At 38.2% G+C, this 12,680-nt stretch overlaps 1 protein-coding gene across 1 annotated transcript; it reads right to left on the bottom strand.

The window, feature by feature from the left end:
* Positions 1 to 380: 380 nt before the first annotated feature.
* Positions 381 to 11,012, bottom strand: LOC149835308 (uncharacterized). The gene is made up of 5 exons (XM_090008370.1): positions 10,494 to 11,012; positions 8,559 to 8,709; positions 1,824 to 2,035; positions 785 to 958; positions 381 to 663 (listed from the first exon to the last, which is right to left on the bottom strand). The coding sequence occupies exons 1-5, from the start codon at positions 10,680 to 10,682 to the stop codon at positions 577 to 579; spliced, it is 813 nt and encodes a 270-aa protein (XP_089864496.1). The 5' UTR covers positions 10,683 to 11,012; the 3' UTR covers positions 381 to 576.
* Between the last annotated feature and the right edge of the window lie 1,668 nt (positions 11,013 to 12,680).

Genomic DNA, 12,680 nt, shown 5'->3' with positions numbered 1-12,680 from the left:
GTTCTAGTTGTAAATGAATTGCCACTTGCATTTGGGTCAAGGGTAACCTAAGAACGGTGAGAAGTTACCATTGGGTTGGTTTCCACTTTTACAAAAAAGTCGCCACTTTTGGTATATAAAACGACATCTTTATAATTGAAGCCTTGGATGGCCAATGAATCATGCCCCATTTATATTGTTGAATGATAACTAACTAATTTATAACAAGCTACTCTATATGCATTTTTAAAACTTCAATTGGACTAATGAATACGGCAACAATAAGAATGGAGATATGTAAAACAATGGGATGATTGTGCAAATCATTTCCGGCAAATAAGGCCTCATAATTTCCTTCTAACAAATGGCAAGCAGGGCCAACAATAGAATAGAGAGAGAGACTAAAGTGATGAATGGACATCACAGAGAGTTATGATGAATGCACACGATCAACACAATCAGCATTTATGAGATTACAACAGAGACCTCAATAGCTAACATATACTTAATATACTAACAGCACAGGGACAATTTATGAATCAAATAAGTGCCGCCCATCTCTGTTCCATACCACAATGTAACATATCCAGGAAAAAACTAGAACACATCCGGGTGAAAGCGCCCGGGAATAGAGCTACTCTGCTGTGACTGCTGTAGATGCATTGTCAATGCATAGTTATTCACCTGAAACACCAATCAGGAAAACAAAATCCTTTAGTACATGAAGATATTGTTTTCAAACACTCAAGTACATGCAAATGTTGTTCTCTACCTCCAACATATATGGGGGCCAAGGAATACGCACCTCGAGTGTCCGCACTTGCTCTTGGCACTGAGCGATGAGCTGCTTTAGATGTTGCATCTCACGACCCCTTTCGTCGTATTCCTTTTGCCGCTCATGCTGGATGGTCACAGCTCGCTTGAGGATTTGGTTGTCGTGAAGAAGGGCGTCTACTTGTTCCTTGAGCATCAAGTTCTCCTGGCCAAACAAAAAACAAGGTCAAGAAAAACAAAGACCAAGGCAACTCATGACTGAAACAAACAAAACTGATCTGATGTGGGTTCATTATCAGCAGAACTGCAACTCAAAGCTGCCCATGCAATGGAGCAGGAGCATGAAAAACCAACATTCCATCGAATGTGGAGTTTCTCTGTTTTCTGCCAGGAAAATCTTGGAAATATAAAAGGTTAAAAGGAAATCTAAAGCACTGGGAAGGAGTGAAGGGAAAAGAAAATATCATTTTCCAATAAGCTGCAACTAAAATGGAAGATAATAATACAAAGGGAATATACCCACTTTGCCAATAAAGCCAATAAAATTTAACTAAATAAAAGATATAATAATTTCCAACAAATGCCTCATTCAGAATCCCTTATTTTGGACAAGCAGCTTCACAACTAACAAGATACTGTTCAAGACCATCTTCCACCAGAATCTGAACATTTACAGATAGATTAAGGGCTAGTGATGCATGAATGCCGTCCAAAGGGAGGTAGACAGCTGTCTATTTTGGTAGCTAGCATTGTATTCATCAATGGGCCCAAGATGTATAAAGGAAAGAAAGAGGCTGGTTTTGGAAGCAATAGTGGGCACGTGTGAGGGAAAAAAAGGCAGGAAGTTTGAAAATGGATGTCAGATAATGCCTGCAGAGAACAGTCGTGGATGCCTCACCTCTATAAGACTTTGGTAGGAGAATAATTTTTCTTACCATCCTTATGGGTTAAAAGAAAATTTCTAAAATTCTAAGCAGAAAGGCACCCCGTACTTCATAACGTGCAGAATTATCATGGCATCGAATTTCCAATGTTGATCTATGTTAATCTAGTAAAGTGAAGAAAAATACCTTGTGAAGGTTTTCCGATACAACCTCGCCAGCTCGAGAGACAATCGATTTCTCCAGCACCTCTAAAATTCTTAAAGCACGTAATCTTGCATCATTCACATCAGAAGCATTCATCATTTCTCTCACAAGCAACTCCACCCACTCGGAGCCATCAGCTGGAAGATCAGTAGGAGATGGACCGTTGGGAGACACTTCACCATTGACCAGTATAACTACCAATGATAAAACCAAAAGGTCAATAAATCTTTCTTCAATATAAAGACCAGCCAATACATTACTCAAAATCCTAACAAAGAGAAGACAACAAATATATATATATATATATATATATATATATATATATATATATATATATATATATATATATATATATATATATATATTTGGCAAACCCGGCAAGCGCAAGTTGACCCGGATCGGAGCCCAACTGGGTCACCAATTCAGGACCACCGATCCACATGCCTTTTATGTGTTTTTTTTTGTCATGCATTTTGTGGTTTTAATGTGTAATGCTCATAAAAGGATACTTGTTATAAAGAATCACATATTTTTAAACCACAAATATTAACAATTATGTATAGCTTAATATTGGTATGGCTTAGTCATTGATGTCATGTGCTAAATTTAGTGATTATACATTTTGGAGTTTGATTCTTTTCCATATCTTAACACTAGGAAATGCATAGTCCTAACCCATCTGAGTTACCAAGTCAACCCGCTGACTCACAAGTCAAGGGTCAAGCGATCCAAATCCGAGTCATGAGTTTTCCAACTATGATATATATATAAGGTTTCATAAGCATCTTGCTAAGGATCAAAATCTTGCAGATATAACCTTAGAATACATAATAGCAAAAGGTGGCCATGGACAAAACATTGTAGTTGCAAAGCAAAAAGTATAAGTTTTATATGGCAAAAATCTTAACCATTCTATCACTGTCACAGATATAGGCAACATTATAAAAAATTGTGGCATTGTCAGATACAATACAAAAAGAAAAAAAAGGGAGGGAAATATCTTGATAATTTTCAAATTATCAGTTTATCACCTATTCGTCATATTACCACAATATTCTCAGAGTAAATTTTATTTCACTTTGCTGGATTTTTTCTGCTTTTTATTATTATTTTTTTTTTTTGAAAACTATTTTTTTTCTTTTTTGGGATAGACAAGTTGGGGGATAATCCCCATGGAATTCAAACATAAGACCCCTCAGTTACGATAGTGCAACCTAACCATCCAACTATCTCATTTAACCCCATATTTTGAAAACTTTTCTTTATTTACAGTTTCACAAAAGAATATTACCATTGATTATCCCAAGAAAAGTATCATAACCTTTTTTTGTGTGTGTTCATATTTTTAAAAATGCCATGATTTTTGAGAAAAACTATAATATCACAAGGAATTACCTCACTGAAGTTATAGACAATTTAATGTGCAGAGGTAACCATAATTGTTAATCTGTATGGCCTTTAAAGGGCGTTACCTAGTTCAAAAAAAATTATATCACTAGAAATATCATGATGGTTTTCATGCATTAGTTACCAATACCACAAGCATTTTAGTAATTTTGTGAAGAAAAAAAAAGTTAACAGACATCATACCTCCAAAGTATAGTGCCAAGAAATGTCATTCACCCCTTAAAATTTCTGAAATACCCATGGTGGCGATATTTAATGCATCAAAAACACCATATCAATTTCAAATTTCATAAGGGTATAATTTTTTTATGAACCCGTTAGCATCTAAAAAGGGGGCATGACACATGCACAACAATGCATGTACAAATGACATAGCAAATTTCTGTTTTTTTTTTACATTTTTTGGTCCAAATGACCCCATGGATGTGATCTATATGCTGTTTTTAGTGGGAACCCGCTTTGGAATTGCCGAAATCCGACCTATGTATAGATTTTTCCAGTGATGCAAAAAAGAATGGTTGTCAATACACCAATTTGTCCCAACTCAAAAAATGTATTTTTTTCATCAAACATTCAAACAAACATATGCAAGTCATATCCCACTAAATCGAGCATGTTGAACACATCTACGAGGTTAGATTGAGTCAAAACAACTTGCATCATGAGATTCCAACTCGATTGTACCTACAATCAATTGTGTATATATATATATATATATATATATATATATATATATATATATATATATATATATATATATATATATATATATATATATATATATATATGGTTGTCAAAAAACCGATTTGTCCCAACTCAAAAAAATGTATTTTTTCATCAAACATATCCAAGAGTCATATCTCACTAAATCGAGAATGTTGAACACATCTACGAGGTTAGATTGCATCAAAACAACTTGCATCATGAGATTCCAACTCGATTGTACCCAAAATCAACTGTATATATAGGGTAAATATTGGCTACTAATGAAGGTGTAGAGCTAATAAGTAGAAACCACTTTTTTCTTCAAAAATTTCTGATTTTTGTAAATCAAATGTTACGGAAGTGATCTAAATGGTTTGTTTAGTAGGAAACTTGTTTTGAATCATGTGATTATGGCAAGTAATTAGGTTTTTAAAGGGGTCCAAAAATCAACAGCCCACAATGTGTCAAAATTTCATAACTCAAAAGATCACATTTTTACATAAAAAAAGAACGATCCAAGGCTTGATCCTTAGCAAACAAACCATGTCGAACACATCTATGTGGTTAGATTGAGTCAATACAATAAGTTGTGTACCTTCAGTAGTAGCCAATATATATATATATATATATATATATAGTCACATATATAGGCAATATTTCCAGCAAACGATATTATAGGTAAAATATCGCGATATTTTGAAAATATTGCCAATTTGATAATATCATGATATTATCATTCATTGTTACTGTTTTTATGTATTTTCTACATCTTAAATGTGTGTTTCTTCCTAAGTAACAGGGACTCGGCAAAAAAGGTGCCGCACCCGCGTCGACGCGACGCGACGTAGGTGCGCGTGCGACACCGGGTGCGGTCAACGCACTCAGGGTCATTTTCGTCCACATTTCGGATGAAAAAAAAAACGATAAAAAGGAGTGATTAGGGCAAATTTTGTTTTTGCCCAAATCACTCCTCTCCTCTCCCGCGCAGCTCAGCTCGAGCCCTCTCCTCCCGACGCCACCTCCTAAGCTCCTCCTCTCCCTCGTCGCAGGTACATCCCTCTCGCTCTCTGCTTGTGTCGGCAGGGGAGGGGCCGAGCCCCCCCTGCGCCCTCTCGTTCTAAAGGTGGTTCGACAGGGGAGGGGGCGAGCCCCCCTTCTCGCTCTCTTGTTGGGTTGACAGGGGAGGGGCTCAGCCCCCCCTCTCGCTCTCTTGTTGGGTCTGTAGGGGAGGGGCTGAGCCCCCCCGCTCCCTTTGTTTTCGGCAGGGAAGGGGTCGAGCCCCCCACCCTGCTCCTTTTGATTTCAGGGGAGGGGCCGAGCCCCCCCCCCTCCCGCTCTCTTGTTGGATCGGCAGGGGAGGGTTTGAGCCCCCCCTGCTCCCTTTGTTTTCGGCAGGGGAAGGGCCAAGCCCCCCCTCTCGCTCTCTTGTTGGGTCTGCAGGGGAGGGGCTGAGCCCCCCTGCCCCCTTTGTTTTTCGGCAGGGAAGGGACCGAGCCCCCCCCTCTCACTCTCTTGTTGGGTCGGCAGGGGAGGGGCTGAGCCCCCCCTACTCCCTCTATTTTCGGTAGGGGAGGGGGTCGAGCCCCCGTCCCTACTCCCTGTTTTGGCAGGAGAGGGGCAGATTCCCCCTCCTTGGTGATTTTATATCAAGATAATGTCAGTCTGTATAATTGATTTAAAATTTTGAATGTATTTTTTTTGTTTTCAGAATAAAAATGACGGATAAAGGGAAAGGACTTGCATTATCCTCATCCCAACATGTGAGTTCTGCTGCTAGTTTTGCTGATAGTTGCAGTGGAATTGATGATGTGGGGCCACTATGGGTACATGTAGATAAACTTGCAAAAACTGGAGAAGGAGGTGGTGGAAACAAGAGATTTCAATGCAAGCTCTGCGAAAGAGATCTTGTTGGGCCTTACACAAGAGTGAAGGCTCATTTGTTGAAGATACCATGACATGGCATTTCAGCTTGCAGAAAAGTTGATAAGGCAATGCGAAGAAAATACAAGAAGAATATGAGAAGAGAAAGGCAATGGCTGATTCTTGTGCAGTTAGTGTGCCATTTGCAGGCCACCAAGAAGATGCTGAAAAAAAAGTCAATGTAGAAGGTAAAGGAACGATACAAGCATCATTCAATACATATGAAAGAGAAAAAATGGATAGAAAAGTTGGGAGGTATTTTTATTCTGGTTCACTCCCATTTAATGCGGCTAGAAATCCTTGTTGAAAGGATTTAGTAACATCCTTGGCAGATTGTAATTTGAGTGGTTATGTGCCTCCAAGTTCAGAAAAAATACGAATCACACTTCTTGCAGAAGAGAGGGCAAATGTGGAGAGGTTGCTGGAGATTAAAAAATATTCATGGCAGCAAAATGAAGTTTCTATTGTGTCTGCTGGATGAACAAATATTCAAAGGCGTCCATTAATCAATTTCATTGCTTGTTCGCTTAGTGGCACAATATTCTTGAAAGCAGTTGATGCATCTGGAGAATATAAAAATGCAGAGTATTTGAAGAGATTGTTTATAGAAGTGATAAAAGAAGTGGGTGATCAGAAAGTTATACAAATCATTACAGACAATGCTCCAGTTTGTAAAAGTGCAGCGTTGAGTTTGGAGAGTGAGTACCCTCGTATTTTTTGGACTCCATGTGTAGCACACAGCTTAAATCTAGCCCTAAAGAGCATCTTCAACCCCAAAGAAAAAGAAAATTCACAAGCATATGCTTTATGTTCATGGATTGAAGATTTATAAAGAAATGTCAAAAGCATTAGGAATTTTGTTGTTAACCACCATCGTGCTAATGCTATATTTAATAGGCATTCTGACTTGAAATTGTTGAAGGTCGTTGAAACACATTTTGCGTCTATCATTATGATGGTGAAGAGGATTAAAAGAGTAAAGAATGCTTTGATTAACATGGTGACTGATGAAAATTGGACATTCTATCGTGTTGATGATGATATCAAGGCTCAAGAAATTAAAAAATTCATTCTTGATGATGAGTTTTGGGACAAAGTGATATACTTCGTTCAATTTACGCAACCTATTTGGGAAATGTTAAGAGAAGTTGATAAGAATGAGCCCATGCTTTATAGAGTTTATAAAATGTGGGATAATATGATTAAAAAAATACAAGCTATAGTTTTCAAGCATGAAGAAAAAAATACTGCATTGGATGATTCAGATTTTTTTAATCATATTCATTCAATTTTAGTCAGAAGATGGGATAAGAGCAACACTCCTTTGCATTGCATGACACATTCTCTTAATCCAAAATATTATGCAAATAAGTGGCGGGCTGGTGGTATTAGTCGTGTCCCTCCAAATTTAGACCCAGAGCTATCAAGACATAGAAATATGTGTATGACAAGACTTTTGCCAGAAGCATATCTTCTACATCAAGTCACACAAGAGTTTGGAAAATTTTCATCTTCGAGATTATATGGACTGACATTATTCGCGAGAGAAGAAGATAATATAGATCCTATCACATGGTGGTCAACATTTGGATCAGAAACACCTCTTCTCCAATGTCTTGCATTAAGATTGCTATCGCAGCCTGCTAGTTCATCTTGCTGTGAAAGAAATTGGAGCACATATTCTCAAATCTATAACATGAAGAGAAACAAACTCACCAGCAAACGTGCAGAGGATTTAATATATGTTCATTCAAATCTTCAATTACTTTCGCGAACCAATGATGAATACGGGTACTAATTTGCTCTCTTAGTTATTTGATTATTTCTTAGTTTTTCATTTAAATATACTTGTATTGTATTTAACATTTTCAAATTGGGTTTGTAACGAAGACAAGAAACATCCAAATTTTGGAATGTAAACCCAGAAGAGTGTGACTTCGAGGGAGAGCATGATTTCAACATAACAAACATGGATTTAGCTAAACCCAATATTCCTTCTAATGATGCATTTGATGACAAAGAAGAAAATTATTAACGTTCATTACTTCATCAGGATATACTTTGGTATGTAATTTAGTTCTTTTATGCTTTGCTTATTTGATTGATATTTAGGTTGGTTTATGTAATTGCATTACTTATTTGATTGATAATTTGATATTTAGGTTGATATACTGCATGCATGATGAATGATATTATGACAATGTTAACTGTTAAATGTTAAACTGTTAAAACTTAAAAATTATATATATATATATATTACATTTTTGCCCCTGTCGCACCCCCGCACCCCCGCACCCATGTTTTTTGGAAGTGACGCATCCCCGCACCCGCACCTTCACCCATGTGACATAGGTTTCTTCTTTATTTTGCATTTTTACTTATTTCTTTTATTTTGCATTTTTACTTATTTTTGTTATTTTTATATATTTTTAATTTTTAAGCCCCGAGAATTTTTTCGAGATTTATCACCAAACCTATAATATCGAGAGAAATAGCCTCGCCGAATATATATATAATTGGCTCCTCCAAGTTGCCATAAAAGACATTGGTCTTAATTTGCAAATATTACCATTCTTTACTTATGAGTGTGAAGCCGTGAACACATTGGTAGAAAAAAAATTACTGAAACTTTAAAAGTAACCATTGTCACCACCCCAAGAACTATGAAAATGGAATAATATGTACCTTCTGCAGATTGCTGAGCAATTACTCCCTCTTTAACATCAGATTTTCTCCCAGGAGAAGCCATGTTACGCCCTCCTAAACAAAGCTCATTCAAACTCTTGATTGCAGAATCCAAATCATTGCCACATGCTTCAAGTGCTTGCTCAAGAAGCTGAAAGAGAGGATTCATTGAATTATTCTATAGATATTTCTTTTCAATAGCACAAGCAATTTAACTAGATAAATTTTACATGCACACCTACGAGCTCCAAACCACCAAAAATCTTTAAGTGACACCCCAATAAAGCCAACACAGGAAACATCGATTCAAAGAGATTCATCTAGAAATGCAAAGCAAGACCGCAATTTACAGCAATAAAGTTGCTCAGACTGCACAGTCTAAGTCTGTCATTTTAGCATTAAGCATTATATAGAGCTGAAGATGAAGCACCATAATAAAGAACACCTATAATTCTTTTTCCATAACAGATACAGCAATCTTATTCACACTACAAAATTTTGACCATTAATGTCGTCATTGTATGAAAATGCGTAAGTAATTCAACTTCCTTCTAGAGAAGTAAAATATAAAAATAAATTCATTAACAAGACATACAAAAACTGCAAGGAAAACCATAACCATCAAATGTGAACAAACAAATTTTTAATCGTTCCAAATGGAGAGGAAGCCACGCCTTTTACTTATAATTTAAAGAAGATATTTATATGAATCACAAATTTAATACAAAATTTTATTTAAGTTTGCTTTCAAAAGCTCCAAGAGGAGATCAGGCAGTAAAAAAGAAACAAACATTTGTGGTTCCATATAAGCAAACTTAAATAATCCATATTCCATCCATTCTAACTAGCTCATCTAGCTCCAAAATCATCTGAAAATGTTGAGATAGACAAGTTTAATGCTTGTAAACTGTAGAGTTTTAAATATATCGATGATCCAGAAGACAGAATATGATCTAATTCAACACCTATAATGCAAAATAGAGATCAGAGCAGATCTTGTGACCTGATGGTAACACCAATTCTCAGGAAAAAAAAACTGAAAAGTAACCATCCACCAGAAGATATCACGAAAAAAATGTAAAAGAAATGCATGTCACAGAATCAAATATGCAGAGGTGTTTCTTCATTATTTGCTCTTTTTCTATGTCCCATGGATGAAGCTTCAAAAGGGTGTCAGAGAAAGCATCAAATGAAATAAAGAAAATTGATTCTTCAGATCTAACCCGAATGGATGCCACATAAATTGGTGAAAGTAAATACATCAAGAGCATATGCATTATCACATACAATTGCCTTAATTAGATAGCAGCAGAATCCCTCATCCACCTCATATCAAGATACTTATGAAACTCAGAAAAACATAGTTACATGGATTTGAGAAATTTTAGAAAATCATATGCAGCTTGCATTCCACTCACTTATAGTTGACAACTTGACAGTTGCATGAAATACGATGTCTTGACCAGCTTCAATCTCACAAAAGAAAAGTAGAAGCATCAAGAAGCAGATTGTGTTTGATGGTTGCAGGAAAATTATTGATAACAGCAGATAAGACCAAATTAGTAAGATCGCAAAAACAAGTGCCAATTTCCAATAGAAGAAAAGCAAGCAACTTGATATATAAAGACGAAATTATAGAAAGTCTGAGAACCGAAGAAAGTCATATCACCGAAGTTCAGAAGTTCCCAAAAATTTCAAATGGTAACCCCTTAAAACCCTAAACGATCAAAGACAATAACCAAAAAAGGGAAAGAAAATTTATTCGATCCATCTAATCCAGATATTCCGATAGAACTATTGAACCCAATTCAGAATTCCATTCCCAACCAAATTGATCAACAGATAACAACCAAAACCAAACAATTCGGTTCAAAAGAAACATAATTTGATCGGAAAATCAGGAAAACAGCAAAGAAAGATAGACAGCAAACGGACCTTCTCGTCCATATCTCGGAAGATCTCCCGGAGCAGCGAGAGCGGCGAGTCGACGGCAGCGGCGACCACCCTGGTGGGCGAGAACCGGATCGGAGAAGTACTGTCGTAGCAGCGCAATCTCTTCGAGACAGGTGGAGGCGTGTGAAGCTCTTCAAATAGGGACCTCTTTCCACAGACTATCGCAGACATTGTTTCCGGCACGGATCGACGTAACTCTCGTCGCCGCCGGCTCCCACTACACGCCCATGCAAATTCCCCAAACCCTAGAATCCAGAAACCCTAACCCGATCGACGACGGAACCCGGGGCCCAAAACCTTGGAGCACACGGAACCCCTCTCTCCCTTCCTTCAAAGTGGGGCATCAAAGAGCCTTAACCGAGGAAGAAACCCTCGATTCCCCAACATGAGTGAGACGGAACCGGATGCTCCGGCAAAAAATAAGAGGGTGGTAGGCGACGGATTTGGCTCTCGGATAGGGTTTCTACGATTCAGAGAGGGATTTGCAGAGGCCCAGAGGAGGGACGAGGGGAGTCCGTGGGAGGGTTTTTATATTGTGATAAGCTTTTTAATTTGGGTTGGGCCTTTTTATGGCCGTCCATCGTGCTTGATGGATGATGACCGATAGACGATTTTTTCCACACTGGTTTTCTTTTTAACAAGCAATTATCTGACTACTGAGTTGCGACTTTGTGGCTTACATGTTGACGAAATTATTCCTCACACAACTTGAAGCAACCAAAATAGCCTTTTTAACGCACTTTTTTTTTCTATCGGATTATGAAATATATTGATGATAAGATCATAAGAGCAATGGGGAGTATGTTAGATAAGTTCATGATGCGGACCGCTGCTTTAAATCAGCTGTGTTTTGATGCTCTCTGTCTCTCCTTTTTCTTTTTCTCAAACTTTATTTTTCAACAAATTTTCCTAAAAGAAATTTCCTACAAAATTTTCCCACCGTCATCTGTGGTTAGTGGTTTAGTTGACGTTGAAAATGTGCTGGTATATTATTGAGAACATTGGAAAAAGAACCGGTGTGTAATTGAAAGAATTTTTTTTTACATATCAACGGTATTCTAAATAACCATCTAGACCAAAGATGAAGGGCTCTTTCTCTCCTTAATTTATAGAATATGGTTTACTAGTTACATATTGTCTAGCAACCCATTGTTGTTTTAGGAAGCCCTTGGGGACTCACTTTTCTTAAGAAAGAGCCCTCATGTGAGAAACTCGTTCCCTGGAGGGAGGTGCAACTAGGGGTGGCAATCGGGTCGGGTTGGCGGGTTGGCGTGTCAGCATACCTCAACCGGAACCCGACCCGTTTATTAAACGGGTCGGCTGTGGCAAACACGAACCCGACCTGTTTAATAAATGGGTAACCCGACACGACCCGCCAACCCATTTAATAAATGGGTTGGGTCGGGTAAACGGGTTTTCAGGTTCGCGGGTCAGGTTGGCAGGTCGGGTTGGCGGGTTGGCGGGTTGACATACCCCCAACCCGAACCCGACCTGTTTAATAAACGGGTTACGCGGGTCGACCCGTTTATTAAACGGGTTGGCTTAAGCCCAACCCGAACCCGCCTAAGAGGCGGGTTGGCGGGTTGTGTCAGAAATTGCCACCCCTAGGTGCAACCCAGTTTTGATATGAAAAGCGCAAACACATTAAATATATGGGCCCTACACCATTTTCTCAAAGTTGCGTTTGTTTTAGCATCAATGGGGGAGAGTCCACCTTTCATAAGAAAAACGGAGGTGTGGGTGGCAGCGTCTTTCATATGAAAAGGGCTGAAACAAATGCCCCCTTGGAGTAGGTTTGAGTCCCAGACTTCCTTTCTCAAAAAGCTAAGTCTGATGACTTTGATCCCTCCTCTTGTGGGGAAATCATTCTACTGATTTAGGTGTTTTGGCATCGTTTATGGGGGCTACTTCAGCCCTTTTCATATGAAAGACGCTCGGAAGGGGCTGTCTTTTTTCTGCAGAAACTGTCCTAGCTCCCTTTCTTCCATCTATTTATTTATTTCATCTCTGTTGGCATGAATTCTTTGCCTCCTTGCTGCAGCATCACTCTGATGTGCATAAACTCTCCCTTGATATCAAATTGTAACTGGCCTTTTTGACATCTGAGTTATCATTGCTAGTGAGCTGGCTTAGCTATCTATCTCAGAAACATCTTAGAATTACATAATG

Source organism: Nuphar pumila, chromosome 6, assembly GCF_984573655.1.
Source record: "Nuphar pumila chromosome 6, dmNupPumi1.hap1.1, whole genome shotgun sequence".
Classification (NCBI taxonomy): domain Eukaryota; kingdom Viridiplantae; phylum Streptophyta; class Magnoliopsida; order Nymphaeales; family Nymphaeaceae; genus Nuphar; species Nuphar pumila.
Note: the sequence above shows the minus strand (reverse complement) of the source record. Positions and strands in the feature narration are given on the sequence as shown.

Excerpts from the sequence above, each read along its gene's own strand:
- LOC149835308 (XM_090008370.1), bottom strand. The coding sequence starts at position 10,682 with ATGTCTGCGATAGTCTGTGGAAAGAGGTCCCTATTTGAAGAGCTTCAC. Across the intron at positions 8,710-10,493 it reads TCCGAGATATGGACGAGAAG|CTTCTTGAGCAAGCACTTGA; the intron begins GTCCGTTTGCTG and ends CCTCTCTTTCAG. Across the intron at positions 959-1,823 it reads TATCGGAAAACCTTCACAAG|GAGAACTTGATGCTCAAGGA; the intron begins GTATTTTTCTTC and ends TTGTTTGGCCAG.